The 18011-nt window shown below is 53.8% G+C and overlaps 1 protein-coding gene across 1 annotated transcript; it reads right to left on the bottom strand.

Moving 5' to 3' along the window:
* Window positions 1-8552: 8552 nt before the first annotated feature.
* Window positions 8553-16333, bottom strand: LOC128412288 (FH2 domain-containing protein 1-like). Its single transcript, XM_053385194.1, has 10 exons — window positions 15359-16333; window positions 14526-14587; window positions 14282-14384; window positions 14111-14196; window positions 13525-13625; window positions 13130-13200; window positions 12383-12490; window positions 11584-11654; window positions 11109-11388; window positions 8553-9515 (listed from the first exon to the last, which is right to left on the bottom strand). The coding sequence occupies exons 1-10, from the start codon at window positions 16331-16333 to the stop codon at window positions 8898-8900; spliced, it is 2475 nt and encodes an 824-aa protein (XP_053241169.1). The 3' UTR covers window positions 8553-8897.
* Window positions 16334-18011: the final 1678 nt, after the last annotated feature.

Raw genomic sequence — 18011 nt, 5'->3', positions numbered from 1 at the left:
CTCGCCCAGAAAAGGTGGCGACGTCACTCCGGGTTCGCCCAGGTCCTACCTGAGCAGGTATCAGGGACCGCAGGAACCGGCACCGCGGACTCGCTCCTGGACGGGAGGCGCATTTTGGAAGCCTAGCAGAGCCGCCGAGGGCTTGTGGCGCCCCCTGCCGGCTGGAGAAGCCCCTGCTCAACGGAGCAGCATCTCGGCAGGTAAAGGCCAAAGGTGAGCGCCAGGAGCGGCCCTTCTTCCCCCGACATGTTGAGGCTGGACATTTCCTCCCACTTCTGGCGAGCCAGGGCGGCTCAGCAACGCAACTGGTTGGCTCCGGTGGAGGCGAGGTCTTTCTCCTTCAAGGAGCCGCCATCCCTCCAGGCGATGAGAGTCTGCGTCCGACTCTGTGATTCTCTGAAGGGCTCTCAGTCCCCCCCCCCCCAATCTATTAACGTGGCTCGTTTCCCTCCCATTCTGCATCCTGCAACCGACATCTCTGGTGAGTTCGAGGGTCTCTCACCGAGTTCTGTTTCTTGTCCCCAGATCTAGCCTCACCGTTAAAAGCAAGGAGATCCATTCTGCGGTCCGTGTGATGGGAAGGTAAACTGGATTCCAGGGCAGGAAGAGGAATCTGACCGGGAAAGAATCAGGGGAAGATTTGGTCAGGTAGGAGCAGGAAAGGAAGGAGTCAGGAAGGAAGGAAACCCTGAATGGGGTCAAAGCAGCCCAGCCTCCCTCAGAAAGGAAGGCTCCCAGGGGTCATTCTGCATTCTTGATGGCAGTGCTTTTTTCTAAAGAAAATGTTTAGGGGTCCTCTCATTTTCCTACTCATATTGAAATACTGCCCCTCAATGAAGCCAAATTTAGATTCACAAAATGTTTAGTGGTATTTGTGTCCCCCCCCAGAAAAAAGCACTGCTTGTTGGACAATGACAGAATTCCCCTTCAGTTTGTCCTGGCAAATTGGACTGAACTGAGGAGACAGGCTGCCTTTTCATAGAAAAATGAGACATTCCTTGCTAGAGAGAAAGGTGGGTGGGAGGGATCTGTTGTGTCCCTTCCTTTGCCTTTTCCCACCAACCCTGTGATCACACTGTGTGTGCACGCATGCACACACACACACACACATGTGCACAACCTCAATAAAGCCAGGCAGTCCCCAACCAATAAAGTGCTGACTGGCCACTGGCCACCTGCCTCAGTGGGTGCTTGGAGCTCACAGTCTCACTCACCAGGCAGACTATACTGCTATATCAGGCAAAAAAGAAAGGAACAATCCCTCTTGCACCCAGGAAGCTGGAACATTAGGACCATGTCTTCTGGCTTGTTTGCTGACTTGCTGCAGGTCAATGACTCATGGAAGATGAACATCACTGACCATGAGCTGAAAACACTCAACATGGACATTGCTGCTCTACAGGAGACCAGACTTGCTTCGAATGGCAGCTTCAGAGAAAAGAACTGCACCTTTTGTGGCCAGAAGGGCATCCCAAAGAACTGCACATTCACGGCGTGAGATTGTCAGCAAAGGACTCCCTTCTGTCTGCGATAGAACTGCCAGCTGAGGGCTCAGAATGCTTGCCTTCTCTCCATCTCTCAACTACCTCCATTCCAGTTAAAACATATTGAGTGTTTACACTCTGCGTGCTCTGATATACAGATCAAGAACAAGTTCTGTGAGGAACTAGGCCAGGATGTCGGGAGCCTGCAAACACCTTCTCGGTCATGGCGCCTCTTCTGTGGAACGCCCTCCCATCAGATGTCAAAGAAATAAACAACTATCTGACTTTTAGAAGACATCTGAAGGCAGCACTGTTTAGGGAAGTTTTTAATGTTTGAAGTTTTTTCTGTTTTTAGTGTTCTGCTGGGAGCAGAGTGGCTGGGAAAACCCAACCAGATGGGCGGGGTATAAATAATAAAAATTATTATTATTATTATTATTATTATTATTATTATTATTATTATTAGTCCTGCTGGGAGAAGTCGCCACAGCTGGGAAAACCGCAGAGGCCCCCTTGATATCGGGAGCCTGAACAAGAAGAACCAGCTGCACCAATATAAGGTGAGGGAAACAAATCTAGGGATTTTAGTGAACCACAAGCTTAGCATGAGTCAACCTGAGAGTGATGCAGCAGCACAAAATGCTAATGCTATTTTAGGCTACAACAACAAAAGTGTCCAGATCAATGGAAGACAATAACACAATGAAATTCAAAACAGTAACTATTTATTTTTTTCTATTCTATTCCAGTTCTTTTTCCTCTTTCCACCAATCGGTTCTCATTCCCCTGACCAGGCTCTGGAATTCCGCTTTGAGTTCCAGGAGCTGCAGATTCAAAAGTCTTCGCAAGTGGGCAATCATTTGGTGGTCCTTCACGATTTAGTCGAATTTCACTCCCTGATCTTTGTGACACAGTAGAAATCCCGTCTGAGACACATTGAGTTATACAGGGAATAGATCACATATCCTAAGGAACAGAAAAACCAAAAAATCAATGAGATCTTTTGAGGCAAAATAATGCTATCAATTTTTGGATCTCTTTCTGCCCTGCCCTGTCTTGCCCAGGCAGCAAGACGCCCCCTCTCGGCCCCCTGAGGTGGTCCAAAGGAAAGAAGAGGAAGGCCTAAGAAACCAGCTTGGCTGCAGGAGTTGCCAGAAGGAGGCCTACAAAATGCCACCCCACCATCTTCAGGACTCCACTCCGGATCTGTGTAGTCACTCGTTCCATGTCTCTGATCCACAAAATATGAGTATGCTTGGCTGACGAAGCCCAGCAGGGCAAAACGAGGTATTATTCGGGGACTCCTTGTCACGCTGAAGTTCTTTTGTCTGATACCGGCATACAACTATATTTTGCAAAGGCACACGTTAAGACCTTCCGTATCCTTCGCCTGATACCTGCATACAGCAACTGCATACAACAGCCATACTTTGCAAAGGCAGATGTGGAACATTACAAGGAAAAGTTCATCTTTTGCAAGTACTGCTTCTTAAAGTTGTTACATTTGACACTGGTATTCGTTAAGACATACACGGAACACAAAAAGCTTTTATTTGGACATTAAGTATATAAGAACTGATCTATTTGTATTTCCTGTTCTAAATGTTGGTCCTTAATTGCTTCTACTTAACTAGATAATGTGAAAAGCGTTATGTTTCTATGATGTGTGTAATGGGAATTGGGGTTGCTCGTGCGTAAGTTGCCGCTACTCTTGGCAAGGTTGCCTGGTTTAACCTTTCCCTGGCTGCACAGCCCTGACTCCGCGGCTGTCTCAGTCACTGGCAGAATCCGTCAGTGGGCGTTTCCTGAACTTCTTCCAGCATAAAAGTTCTTTGACGCCAAGTCTCCGCCTAGCCTCCCTGCGCGGAAGTCTTCTGCGCAGGGTGGGCGTGGCCAGCGGAGGACCCGTGCTCTCCCCGGTGGTCTCTGTCGAAGAGTCCTGGAGCCACTTCTCCGAAGCCCTCCTCTGCTCCCCCTTCTTCCTGGTGTCACGCTGATTTCCTTCCCCAGTGGATGAGTTCCCTCTCTCCCTGCTGGGCCCTTCTCCGGCATCGCTGGGCAGCCTTGCCTCCACTCCTGGCTCCGATGGCAGTTCCCTGACAATGTGTAAATAATTTATATAGTTAAACACAGCCAGTTACATTGTGGGTTTACTCTGGAGCCTTTTCTTCTCCTGAAGCAAGGCAGCGGAGGTTGAGAATCAGAGTTCTCCTCAATGGGATCCTCAAGTTCTCCCCATCGCCCCTCACTTCCCTCTACAGCACGTGTCCCTTCCTCAACAAGCGTTTGAGACCCATTGGCTCCCCTCCCCTGGTTGCCTGGCCTCTTCTCCCTCCAGCCGCTCATCCTTCCTCCACCTCCACTTCTTGGGTTCTGAGCCATCTTCCCTTCCTGGCTCCCCGGCTGCTTCCTCCCACCACTCCTCTGTGCCCAACCAGTCCATGACATTGCTCCATCCCTCGGCCTCTGTCCCCACAAGGCAGCTTCCCCTGACCTGATCTGGTTCCACAGCCGCTGCTTCCCTTCTGCTCCCATGAAAAGATGGATCAGGAGGTCTTGCTGGCATCATTCTGTCTCCTGAAAGAGAAAACAGGTAAGCAGGATGCCAGGCGTGCCCATGTCTCTCACAGGTGAAACAGGGCATCTCTATCTACAGACGGGCCTTTCAGAAAGCCTTTCCTGCTGAGTGCAGTTGGACGTTTGTGCCCATTTCATATGTTAGTTGTGCAACAATACGTCTCCCCTCCTCTGGACCCTTGTTCCCAACAGTCCCCCCAAAACAAGAAGAACCCCCCCCCCCAGATTAGTTGGGAAAGCAACAGAATGAGACCAAACGGAGAAAAATCACCTTCCTCCTTACCCAGTGGCCTCTCTCTGGTGTCCTCAAAGCCCGAGCTCCACACTGCCTATAAATATCCAATGATGATGTCATCTGGATGGAAGAGAAGGAAAATGAGAGGCAGAATTATTCCACAGGCCTTTATTCCCCACATTTATACCCAACCTTCAGCCAAAGGTCCCAGGTTGGAAATGTCTTCTTCTTCTTTGGTGATCCCTTGTAGCCAAGTAAGATTGTCTTCAATAAACATGGTTTTAACAACGAGTCCGTAAGTGACTCTGGAGGCCAATTTTTGATCCACATGTCCTTCCACAGTGGGGACATTGGTTTCCAGGCAGGAGTTGAGCCCAGTGAGGGTTTGCCAATCTTGCCTTCCTCTTAGCACGTTTCTCCCTTGCGTCCTGAGTTCGAGTGTCTTCAAAGCCCAGGACACCTTTGGTCAAGGCTGTTCTCCAACTGGAGCGCTCGCAGGCCAGTGTTTCCCAGTTGTCAGTGTTTATACTACATTTTTTTAGATATACCTTGAGACAGCCTTTAAATCTCTTTTGTTGACCACCAGCATTACGCTTTGCATGTTCAAGTTCAGAACAGAGTAGTTCCTTTGGAAGACGATCATCAGGCATTCGCACAACATGACCAGTCCAATGAAGTTGATGTTGAAGAATAATTGCTTCAACACTGGTGATATTTGCTTCTTCCAGGACACTGATATTAGTTCGCCTGTCTTCCCAAGTGATGTGTATAATTTTTCAGAGACACTGTTGATGGAATCTTTCGAGGAATTGGAGATGGCGTTTATAAGTGGTCCATGTTTCACAAGCATATAGTAAGGTTGGTAGTACAATAACTTTGTAAACAAGCATTTTGGTTTCCCTACGAATGTCTCAGTTCTCAAACACTCTGCACTTCAGTCGGGAGAAAGCCACACTCGCAGAGCTCAGGCGATGCTGGATTTCGGCATCATTGTTGGCCCTTGTGGAAAGATAACTGCCCAGATAGGAGAAGTGATTGACATTTTCCAACAATACACCATTGAGTTGGATTTGTGGCACTGCAGAGGGGTTATTTTGTACTTGTTGGTGCAGCACTTTGGTTTTTTGGACGTTGAGCGATAGGCCAAGTTTTTCATAAGCTTCTGCAAAGATAGTTAGGAATGATTTGGAGGTCATCCTCTGAGCATGTGCACACTACGTTGTCATCAGCATACTGAAGCTCTATGATGTAAGGTTACTTACTCTTTGCTTTCAGCCTGCTCAGATTGTCTTCCACTGCCTCCCACAGTTTGGTCAAAGTATTGGAGCCTCAGCTTCAGGATCTGTCCTTCCAGTGAGCACTCAGGGCTGATTTCCTTCAGAATGGAGAGGTTTGATCTTCTTGCAGTCCATGGGCCTCTCAAGAGTCTCCTCCAGCACCAGAATTCAAAAGCATCAATTCTTCGGCGATCAGCCTTCTTGATGGTCCAGCTCTCACTTCCATACATCACTACGGGGAAAACCATCAGCAGCACCACTTCTGCAAATTTCCCCACAAAACACATCATAACACAGTCCTTTCTTTGTTCTATTCCAAAGGCTCCCATAAACCAATCCACTCAGACTATCCAAATAACTGTCCAATAGCAACCAATGAGCACCACAAAACAGCACAAAGCACACAGGCACTGCAGCTGCCGACCAGCCATGGCCTCTGCTCTACAAATAGGGAACTCCACTGGGAAAGGGGGAAAGTCAGGACCAGCCATGGAAACCGTTCTTGGTCCATTGAAACGAGTCTTTGGAGTTTCAGTCTAGGCTCTTCTACCAACCCAACTGCACGCTTGTGAAACATGGACCACTCAGGTTTCCGCCAGAAAAACCCTCCCAGTTTGTGACACAGATGTGATGTATGTATGGCATTTTATTAAAAGGTGTTGTGGGTGAAATGGGCTTCCTCCATGTGGTAGTTGGAAGTCTTGTTGCAACAGTTCATTGAATAAAGACCAGGCCTCTCCAGAGAGCCAAGGCTGGGCAGGGGGCCCCAGGACTCACACACCCACCCACACCCACCCCCCGGAGATGAAGAGAAAGGGAAGGAATGCTACTTACAGCCTGCCCATTTCCTCCAGGAAAAGCTCCCACCCTCCTCTCTAAAGTAGCTTACTATCTAAAATGCCCCCCAAGCCTAACTATGATCCCAACCCCAACCCCCCATCCTAACCCTACATCTAATCCTAAATACTCCTCTATGTACAAAATAAAATATACAAAATATATACAAAATATGCACAGATGTGCACAAAAAATGTAAAATAAAAAACAAAGAACAAAAATAAAAATATTAAATTAAAGAACTAAAAAATAAGTGTTAAAATAAAGAATTAAAAGAATAAAAAGAATAAAAGAAAATCAAAATAAATAAATCAAAGTAATAAATGAAATCAAAATAGGAAAATGAAAAAAATAACAATTCACTAATCCTCCGCCTAATCTCCACCAACTGCCACCAACTCCTCTCTCCTCCCCTCCCCTCACTCCTAATCCACAATGGCTGCCTGAAAGTCAGTGGCTTTTACAGGAGAAGCAAGAGATGTCACAAAGGAGGGGGGGTCCTTGTCACCGTGGCAACCCCCTCACCTGGACCTGGGCCCACCTGGTGATGCTCCTCCTTCCGAACTCGGAGGCCCCTGCTGCTCCGCCTGCCCCTGGGCTCCATCTGCCTTTCACCTCCTTCTTCCTGCAGCCCCATTCCCAGAGGGAGACCAGCCCCACATCCTCCCAGGGAGGCTAGGGGTCTCCATAGCGCAGGATTGGACCATCTGCTTTGCATGCAGGTCTTCCATCCTGGGCGACATCTCCGGGGGGGGGCTGACAATGTCCCCCCCCGAACCCTGGAGAGCAGCTGCCAGTCAGTGCAGGCTAGTTGAAGAAAGATATCGAGCATCTGAAAGGTGAGCAGAGGAGGGCGACCAGGATGATGAAGGTCTGGAAACCAAGCCTGATGAAGAATGGTTGAGGCAGTTAGGAACCAAGCCTGATCCATATCATAGATATGGAAGACAACATTAAACAGAACTGAGCGTGTAAAAAAAAGGGAAAAGGGAGGGAAACTCTATTTTACGATGGTTACGAAAAGGTTTACAATGGAAAGTTAGAGATGACTCTTCCCCATCCTTTATTATTTATGGAGTGAATATTGCAGTTGTTGTATAAGGGACTATTTTTTTGACTGGGATATAATTGAAATTCATAATATTTTGGAACACAGAAATAAAATCATCAGCCATCAGTTCTAGCACATGGGAGGCCACCTAAATTATATAATTTTGTATTTGAACAGTTGGTATTCATAATTGTATTATAATTTGGTATTGTTATAATGAGTATTATTGGATTGAAATTGAAAATTAATAAAAATTTATTATCAAAGATGTTAGTCCCTTTTATTGCTTTGCCAGTGCTTGCCATTTGCTAATCAGCATAAAAAATCATATCCAATTGCAATCATTCAATCAGTCATATTTGTGTGAATTACCATATACTCAATTTTCTATTTCCCCTTTTCTGTATACATTCTGTATTATTTGTAATTCCATTTCATATCATCTCCATTTATCATTTCTTTCAAGCTTTGTATATCAACAGAGCCAAGAGATTTCTTTCAGTTACACGTCTGTGGGAGCTTCTTGTTGTTGTGCGAATAAGCTTTCTTCCCAGTTCCCCTGAGTTGCTATTGAGCAAAATCGAACCATGATGAGGATCCAATGGATGCAGGTCCCTTGGCCTTGATTGAACATACTGTATTTTTCGCCCTATAGGCCCGAGCTTCCCCCGACCCCAGCCCCCAGAACAGGCTGCTATCCGCAAGGCTTGCAGACATCTGCGCGAAGCATGGGGCGCCCCGTGCTTTGGGCTGCATGCTGCTGCCCGCAAGCCTTCGCAGCCCTGCGGGAACTCCCGCCGGGCTCCAAAGGCTTGCGGATAGCTGCCTGAAGCCTGGAGAGCGAGAGGGGTCAGTGCGCACCGACCCCTCTCGCTCTCCAGGCTTCAGCGAAAGCCTGCATTCGCCCCATAGGACCCACACACTTTTCCCCTTCATTTTTGGAGGGGAAAAGGTGCGTCCTATAGGGCGAAAAATACGGTAGTTGGTGATGATGTCAATCGACAGTTTAAAACACCCCCCAGTCCACGTCCACCCCCCGGAAGGATGAGTTTGCAAAGTCCCTGGGGCTCAGATCACACTCAGGCAAGAAATAGCTCCAAAAAAGTTTATTGAGTGTCAACGGACAGAACAGTTTTTTAAAAGGGGAGATGAGAGAATATAAAAGTGTTTTATTGGTGGGGGGGTGAGAGACTTTAAAATTGCCGGCTGCAGCCCTTGGCTCTGTGGCCTGAGAAAGAGGGACTGATCCTGCAAGGACGGGGGGGGCAGGAGGGGAGCAGCAAGACACCAGTTCTTCTAGGCTAGTGCAGAGTTTGAGTGGAGGCAGTACAAGGTGGGCAGCGGGAGAGAAGGGCCCCCCCAACTGGAGCCCCATGTTCTGGGGGGAGGGGTTGCCGGCAGCAGGTTTGCCCTGGGACCCTCCCAGCCGCCCCGTCTCAGAGCTGGGCTCCCTGCCGTGGCTTTTCCCCCACACTCAGGCGGCGGAAGAAGCCCACCAGGGCAGAGACGTCCTTGGGGGAAGCCAGGGGGGAGGTGGGGAGCTCTGGGCCCTCCTGGGGGGTCTTCTTCTGGAACAGGGTGGGGAAGCGGAAGCCGCTGGGGGCTTCGGGCGAGGCAGGGCCTTGGGGGGAGGCGGCCACCGTGGCCATGGGGGGGGACCTGAGGAAGGCCTTGAGGCCCTGCCCAAAGAGCCCCCCGGCCTTCTTGCCACAGCCAGGGGGGAGGGTGGGGGTGGCAGGGGCGGCTTCTGGCTCCGCTGGCCTGGGGGGCTCTGTGCAGGGGGGCAGGGCGGTGAGCGTGTGTCTCCGGTGGCCGAGGGGCAGGGCCCTCTCTCTGGTGCTCTGGGGGCTCTCCAGGGCGAGGCGGAGGCCCTGCTGGGACCGGTTGCGCCTCCGGGAGCGAGGGGGCCGCAGGAAGAAGAGGTCCAGCTCCACGTCCTGCAGGCCAGGGTCGCGGGCCGAGCAGCTGGCGATGGAGCGCCGCTTCTGCTTCTCCTTGCGCTCGCGCTCCTGGCGCTGCTGCCGGCACATGGCGGCCTCCCGAGTCTGGTTGTCCTGGGGGGAAAGAGGAGGAGGACATGAGAAGAAGAGCCATCTGTGCCAGCATCCTGTTCTCACCAGGGCCAACCAGGGAACCCCTCCGAGCACCAAACCTCTCCCCTCCTGCGCTTCCCAGAAGCAGAGACACCCTGGCTAGCTGCCTTCCAAAGACCTCTCCGCCTCCAGGAATTTGCCTAATCCTCCTTTCAAGGCATCCAGGTTGGTGGCCGCCTTGCCTCCTGTGGGAGGGAGTTCCGCAGTCCCACTATGTGCTGCGTGAAGGAGGGAGCCAGGAGCTGATCCTGCACTCTGCACATGCTCACCCAACCAGTGGAAGCACCGGAATGGGGTGCTGGAGCCACAGCAAAGCGGGAGGCCATGCAAGGATCTTCAGGTGCCCCAGGCAGAGTCACTGCAAGGAACCCAACCCGCAGTCTCTGCCCCGACTGGTGAGGGGGCTCTAAGCCAATGCAACAAAACAGCACCACAAACTGGCTTATAAGTATACAACCAAATTTACTAGAATAATAGCTAGAATAGAGATAGACTTGTAACCATTCAAGCAAAAACACACTAAGGTGCAATGTGCAAAACAAAGCCTGGAAATACTGTAAACAAAAATGGATAAATGTACAACTGTATCTTAACAAGTTACATGTGCAATAAACATTATACAGACTGGATAAATGAACCGTTCAACAAGTAGCGTAAGTCCAATCACAGAACGGCAACCCCGTGCCGCCACAACGGCAAGGGTAGCACACTGGAGAATATGAAAAAGTTTTTCAAAGCTGTTTTTCAAAGATTGAACTGGATGAGATGTTCTTCAATGGGTCTTGAGTTGGAAACACAAAGCCGTGTGCGTGGATCAGTCACGGGAAGGCAAATCAAAGCCACCGCCCTGGTGAGAATTACGCAAGTGGGCAAAAGGAGACCTGTTCTCCGGATATTTTACAGGTTTCGCTACACACTTCATCAGGCACTTTCTTTATCCTGAGCAAACCGTTTTGTATGACTGGGTAAGGTATAGTGTGAGACTGATATTTTCTAATTTTTATGGTTTACCACACATTGTAATCGGAGTGCTATTTTGTACCATGCAGCTTTTCGGACTGATGGGTGGTGGCTTTGATTTGAAAATGCTCTTTGCTGAGCAGCCTTTGTTTTGCACATGGCACCTTAGTGTGTTTGTTGCTTGAAGTCTATCTCTATTCTAGCTATTATTCTAGTGAATTTGGTTTTCTACTTCTAAGCCAGTTTGTGGTGTCGTTGTTTTGGGGCTCTAAGCCAGCCTGGATCTGCCTCCCCACCTCAGAGGAGTCCCCTGCTCCCACCACTGCCCTCCAGATGGGGGGAAGGTTCATGTGTGATCAGGACTGGGGGAGGGGAGAGAAGGAGCAGGGGAGGGCCCTTAACTCAGCAGCCTGAAGAAGGCTCCGGGTTCAGTTCCCACCAGGGGCACCTGCAGGGGGGCTGGGAATGTCCCTGGAGAGCCCTTGCTGCCGATGGCCAGAGTAGCTATAAGACGCCTTCCTATGTCCCTCCAGAGGCCCATAGACTGCCCCCTTCAGGCCACCACCCCACCAGCGCGTTGGGGGCAGGTTTTACCTGCACAGCAGCCAGGAAGCGCTCCCCAAAGGACTGGAAGATGCGGCAGCACTCAGTCAGGCTGAAGGTCTCGGGGTCCTCGCAGAGGAAGTCGCACAGGGTGGCCGCGGTCTGGCTCAGGCCCTCCTGGGAGGCCCTGACGGCCTGCAGCTCCACCGCAGCCACCTGCACAAAGGGCCCCACCTGGGCGCCCAGACCCAGGCCCTCCAGCTCCCCCTGGGCACTCAGAAGGCGCTGCCCCAGGCTCTCCAGCTCCACCATCACCTCCTGGTCAACGATCCTGCAAAGGGAGCGCACAAGGTGTTGGGGAGGTACACTTGCTTCATGCCCCTCCCCAGCTGCAAGCCCAGTCCGCTTCAGAAGGCCCAGCAGGAAAGACAAGAGAGCAAGGCAGGAACTGGAAGGGATGCCCCCCAACTCCTTCATTCCCATTCTCCCCCCCCCCATGGGGGCACGGAGCACTGCCCTTCCTCACCGCGAAGCAGGCCCCACGTGCTGCAGCTTGCAGGGGAACTGCAGGAGAGTCGGGTCCTTCTTCTCTGCCTCCTGCAAGGGAAGGAGGTGGTGAGTTCGCCCTGGAGACCTTGGCCGGTCCTTCCAGGAAGACGACTGCAGGCTCAAGGCAGGGAAAGGGGAGAAAGAGCGAAGGGGGAATCTGGCTCAGTCCCCGCTCAGCCAGGAAGCTGACTCCATGGGAAAAGCACAACACCTTCCGCCCCACGGGGAGAAAACAAGGGCCAAGGTGGCCCCGGTCCTCTTCCAGAACAGGAAACTGAGAGGAGGAACTAACGGACTGGCCAAAGGACCAGTATCTGTTTTTAAACTGGAGCAAGAGGTGAGCAGTGAGGCACCAAATCATGTTGATGATGCTAAATTGTTCAGGATGGTAAAAAAAATAAATAAACAGATTGCAGAGGTCCTTTTGGAGCTCTTCATAAACAGAGGAAATGGGTGGCCCAATGGCAAAAGCAATTCAATGTGAACAGGTGTAAAGAGTGCAAGCTGGAGCAAAACCATCTTAATTTCACATATATATATACACAGACCAGGAGCAAGATGTTGGGGTCATAGTGGATGGGTCGTTGGAGATGTCAACCCCATGGATGGCAGCTGTGAAAGGGGCAAATTCCACGCTAGGGATCGATCATGGGGAAAGGAGTCATTTTTCTGGCCCTCCTTCTGCCGGCATTTGCAGAGGGCACCACCCACATGGGGCACACCCCATAGGCCCCCTTCCTACCCGCTGTGCCCCCTCATGGGCTGGCAGAGCTCACCAGGGCAACAAAGTGCAGAAGGTCCATTCCTGGCCGGTTGGCCTTGGTGTCCGTGAGCCTCAGCAGCGAGGACATGCGGAAGCCCAGCGCAGAGCCAGCGTAGCCTCCCTGCAGGGAAAGGGGACACCAGTCTATTATTAATAATAAGAGTAATAATTTATACCCCACTCATCCGACTGGGTTGCCTCAGCCACTCTGGGCAGTTTCCAGCAAAAACACAGATAAACATCCTCACCAAACATCAAAACCTTCTGGAAACAGGGCTGTCCTCAGGTGGAGTCACAGGCAGGGGGTCCCAGCCCACCTGCCAGCCTGTTTTGCCACAGCTCACGCCCTGCCCTGCCACTGCCCATGCCCCTCCCCAAAGCCACATTTTCTTACAGCCCAATGCCCAAAGAAGCCCTGGCTGGCCAGGTGCCAACTGCCCACGGTGCTCAGAGCAGAGACTCGGGGCCAGGTTACGCCACCCGCTGAAGGGCAGGTCCTCTGCCCTGTGATACAAGGAGGTGCTCCCATTGCCAGCTGGATGGCTGAGAAGCAGAGAAACCATGTGCCACCTCCTGCCCAGGTAACGCCACCTCCGAGGCGCATCGGGAGTGGAGCACCCCCCACACACAACTGGGGACCCCTCAACCCCTTGCCCTCCCAACCCCCCATGGGGCCTGGAGGGTGAGCCAAGAGGGTGGCATTTCCTGCCTGCCAGACCAGAGGGAGCCCTCCCCCCCCCCGCCAGCCAAGCCCCCTCACCTCATTCATGTGGTTTCCTGCCTTCAGCACCAGCTGGAGGAGTTCGTGCAGCTCCTCACACTCCAACACCTCTGGGGGAGGGGAGGGGGGGAATGAGATCATGGGGGCGGCAGAGATCAATCCAGTCCATACTGGCAAAGGGGGGTGAGTGGCATGGCAGCCCTGCCAGGTGACTCCAGTGACCCCGCATTGCCTCTGAGACACCAGCCCTGTCAACTGAATGGCCGACAGATCCCCACTTCTGAATTTTGCATTGCCACCAGGACAAACTGACAGCCCTTCTGCAGCCTCCAGGCAATCTCTGGCCCCTCTCATTCTCCTCCCAGCCCGTCCTGAGGGGGGAGAGTCAAGCCACATGCCCAGGACTCAGGTGCCCCCCCCCTTCCCATGGGTACCTAGGGCTGCCTCCATCAGAATCTGGATGGCCGACTGCAGCGAGTTGAGCTGGGGGAAGAACTCCTCCTGCAAGACCAGGAGCTTCAGGCGGTGGACGTAGCTGGCAGGGCAAAGAGAAGGAGGGAATCATGGAACCGCTGGGCTGGAAGGGACCTCAAGAATCCTCTAGTCCAGCTGCTGCAGCGCAGGAATGGCAGCTCCAGAATCCATGGCTGGTGCCACGCCACCTCTGCTCAAAAACCTCTCAGGGAATCAAACACATCAGAAAGTCCTTCCTCATGTTTAGCTGGAATCTCCTTTCTTGAGAGTTGAATCCCTTGTTTCATGCCCTCCAGAGAAGCAGAAAACAGCTCCATCTTCCACCATTATGTCTTTATTTATTGGCCCTCCAGATACCTGAGGAGCGCTCTCAGCCTTCTCTTCTCTGGGCTACACATCCCCAACACCCTCAGCCGTTCCTCACCAGGCTTGGTTTCCTGGTGCTTGAGGAGGGCATCCTGTCCCTCTGCTCTGGGGCAGCCCAGCAGGAGCAGAAGGGCCGGCTGAAGCCTCTGCTCCCCCCTGGACCCACGCCAACCCTCTCACCTGGGCACCTGGACAAGGAGCAGGGCAAAGACCTCAGCCTCCGAGAGGCGGCTCTGGCAGCCTCGGAACGCAGCCAGCTTCTTGGCCTTCCCAAAGAGAAAAGGGGGGTGTCACTTGGGAGTTGGGGAGCGGAGCAAGCCTCCCGCTGCCCCCCCATTTCCCAGCAGTCACCTCCTCCGCATCAGGCAGCATCTTTGTCAGCTCCAGCAGCTTCTCCGCCCCGTAAAGGGCTCCTGCTCCATCCTGGATATCGGCCACAATCTCCCGGACCGGCCTGGGAAGAGAGACGAGGCAGCTCCCTTACCTGGCCTGGCACCTTCTGCACCAGCCCCATCCTTGCCCCCAGGCCAAAGGCCCCCTCACCACCCCTCCGGTGGTCCGGCCTAGCTGCCCTCCCGCCTGCCCTGCCACCTACCTCTTGAACTGCTTGAGGAAGATGCCCAGGTTCAGAATCTTCTTGGAGTCCAGCAGGGAGACCTGGAGGGAGGGAGAGAAGCAGGGAAGGACCTGAGCAAGAAAGCGCAGCCTCTCCACAAACCTCTCTGCACCACCGAGGCCCTGATCCTGTCCCAGCACCTTCCTAGAAGCCCAGAGCCCAGTCCTGCTTCACTCGGGCAGCTGCCTTCTGGGAAGAGGCTTTCTTACAAACCAGACCCCCCCCTTCCTGATGCCTCCCCTGCTCTCTCATCCAACCAGGGCAGGCGTCACCCTTGAAAGACGCCCCCCAAATGGCACTGAGCCCCCCAGCCCAGCTCCAAGGCTCCAAGAGTTGGATTTCACATTAAAGGGCAGGGGGTGCCAAGAAAGGCAGCTAGCTTGGACAAAACCAGGTAACTGGCCCTCCTGGCTCTCCGGGGGCTCCCTCTGCCCTGACAGGCAGCCGCTGGCCAGGAGAAGAGAGATCAGACGCTCCTCTCTTTCCGCTGGATCCTCTCAGTTGGGGACTGAGCCAGGGACTGACCTGGGTGACTCCCTCTCCCCCCACCCCAACCATGCCAGGTCCCCTCGTCCTGGGGGAGAGAGCAGGCCAGCCCCACACCTTTCTTCCTCCGCTCTGCTCACACTCTGGGCCTCAGGAGATGGGCCGCACAACCCTCTCCTCTCTTTCTCAAGGCTGCGTCTGGCACCCCAGCGGATCTCTTCGCCCCCCCCCCCACTTCCCCAGACAGGCGGCTACACACGCGGCTCCCGGGGCCCCTTCTGGGAGGGCGAAGCCCGCTGCGTCACCGTCCGCCCCGTCGGCCTCACCTGCTCCGCCGGCGGCTGGCCCCGCAGGCTCCCCCCGGGCGGCTCCGGGCGCTGCCCGAAAAGTTCCTCCAGGAGGGCGAGGTCCAGCGGGAAGCCCTGGCCCCGACGCCGCCCGGGCGCCGTCCAGAGGTTGTGGCGCCCCCGGATGCGCTCTGGCGGGATGGCCTCCCAGTTGAAGTTGCGCAGCCGCGCCGCCCGCCGCCCCGAGCAACCCTCCCCGCCCGGCCAGGCCCGTGGCGCTCCGGGGCTCAAGCCGACGGGCGGGGGCGGGGGCGGCGGCAGCGGAGGAGGCGGCGAGGCAGCCGCGGGGTCCGGGGACAGAGAAGCCGTCGAGAGGGTGGAGGCGGCGGCGTCGGGGGTCGCCGCGGGGCCCGTCCAGTCTGTGGGCGAGGCGGGAGAGTTCCGGACGGTCACCATTGTCGGTAGGAAGAGAAGAAAGTACAGGCGCGTCGAGAGCCGTCGGGGATGTCCGCTCCCAGCCCACGGCGTCAGGGAGTCATCGGAAGGGGGCGGCCTCGGACGTGCCCCACCCAGCCCGGCTCTAGACGTATCACCTGAGGGCTTGAGCGCCAAGGGACGGGGCGGGAGCATCGCCTCTTCCCGATGAAGCCCAGAGCTAGCGCGCCGAGGGATAAGACCGAGAAAGCCAGGCGAGGATGGCGCCCAGACGCCGCCTCCTCCCTTCCCTTCCCCACCGCCTTGTTGCTGCCCAGGCCAGGCCTCTGCCCCGCAGCTCACGCAGGTTTCAAAGAAGCCCCGACGGGAAAGGGCCGCCACCGACGCCGCCCCTCCCGCTCCCCACCGGAGTGGACAGTCCGAGCCCCAGACTGGCTTGCCTACACAAAGCAAGGCTGGTGAGGTCCAGGAAGACTCGCTCGCCCCTGTCCCGCGGCAACCGACGGCTGCCTTGGCGTCCATCCTGGGGGCGGCGCTGCCGAGCCGCGACGGGGCGAACAACTGTGCCTTCTTCCTCATCTCAGGTCCCTAAGCCGTTATTTTTCAGCTGGTGGCTGAAGACGCCCAAAAAGGGCAGAGGCGGCCGCATCTCAGCTGGTGACTGGGGGGGGGGGGCGGGAGGTCCCCAACCAGGGACCCCCCCCCAATTGCTTGACTCCGTCACAACAGGTGCTGTTGGTTTTCTTTCAGAGATATTAAGGTGTGCGCCACACCCCGGCCTACAAATGGACTTCATCCCTTCTGTGCTCCCCGCCCCCCAGCAATTTTTTCCAGGTGTCCCCACGGCTGGAAACCTGAGAGGGAGGCGGGGGCGGAACTACAAGAGAGGGAGCGGCCGGACTCCCGGGTCCTGCAGGGGCCTTTTAGCCCGCCTTCCGCATGCCATTGCTTGGGCAGCGGTCTGCTGGACGTGGCGAGGGCTGGGCTCTGCTTCCTTCGGCATGTCTCGACGTGCTCCCAGCCGCTCCTTTCCAAGGAACCGAGATATGGAGGGGGGTCTGTTTCTTGGAGCTCCCCCTTTAGTGCCCCCACCAACCAAGGCCTTTGAGGTGGAGCCGTGGGGCTCCTGCTTCTAGCACCACTTGAGAGTCCTCTCCTGGCCTCCTGCCCGAGCCCCACAAGTGTTCCTCTCCCCCCGCCCCCTCTTTTTGGGCCTGCAATAGGTGAGGGAGTCGGGGGGGGGGGCTACCAATTTGTGAAGGAACCTCAGGCATTTTATGGTGAGGCTGTCGCTGATCTCAGAGATTGCAGGTAGCAGGATTCCTCTTTTTTATGATATCCTGTTGTTGCAATCTTGAATTTGCCCCCTCCTCTTTCAGAGCCACCCAAGCTGGTGACCCCCCCCCCGGCCTCCTGTGGGAGGGAGTTCCATAGCTTAACTGTGCTGCACGAAGGACTTTGTCCTGCATCCATGGATGGCCCCGTGTTCCCAAAACACACCAGGAGCTCAGCTGGTGTACACTGCAGATCAGGAAAGACGCCAAGAAGCAGCTATTGGAGGCAAGAAGGCTTCCCTTGGGAAATGAAGTCTTGTCCGAATGAAACAAACTTTCACCAAAAAAACCCCAGGTGCAAGCAGACAGAAAGGGCTGGCAAAACTGAAACAGAGGAGCACATTGCTGAAAACATTAAGAGCAACAATTTCTTTAAATATATTAGTAGCAGGAGACTGGCTATGGGATGACCAGGGAGTCGAGGGTGTGCCAAAGGAGGATAAGGAGATTGCAGAGAAGCTGCAACATAAGATACAGCGCAGATCCCAGTGCCTGGACTAAGATTTGCAGGAAGGAGGTCTAAGGAACTGAGGCAGGAAGCAGCCGTGAGAGGTGAATTCTAGGCCCACAGACAAGACAGAAACTGACCCACTCAAGGATTCTCTAAGAATTCAAATGTGAAACTGTCATTTGTCTTGTTAAAAAAATGTACCTCGTCCCTTGGATCAGCCTGCATGCCTGAGAACTGGAAAGCACCCAATGCAACGCCAATTTTTAAAAAGGGATTCGGGGGGACCCTGGAAATTACAGTCCAACGACACCTGTCCCCAGAAAAGTGGTGGCCAAGCATTGCTAAAGATAGAATAAGCAAATGTACAGTGGTACCTCGGGTTACAGACGCTTCAGGTTACAGACTCCGCTAACCCAGAAATAGTACCTTGGGTTAAGAACTTTGCTTCAGGATGAGAACAGAAATCGTGCTC

Source organism: Podarcis raffonei, chromosome 4, assembly GCF_027172205.1.
Source record: "Podarcis raffonei isolate rPodRaf1 chromosome 4, rPodRaf1.pri, whole genome shotgun sequence".
In the NCBI taxonomy this organism is placed as follows: Eukaryota; Metazoa; Chordata; class Lepidosauria; order Squamata; family Lacertidae; genus Podarcis; species Podarcis raffonei.
The sequence above is the reverse complement of the archived record's forward strand: the minus strand, read 5'-3'. Positions and strand labels throughout refer to the sequence as shown.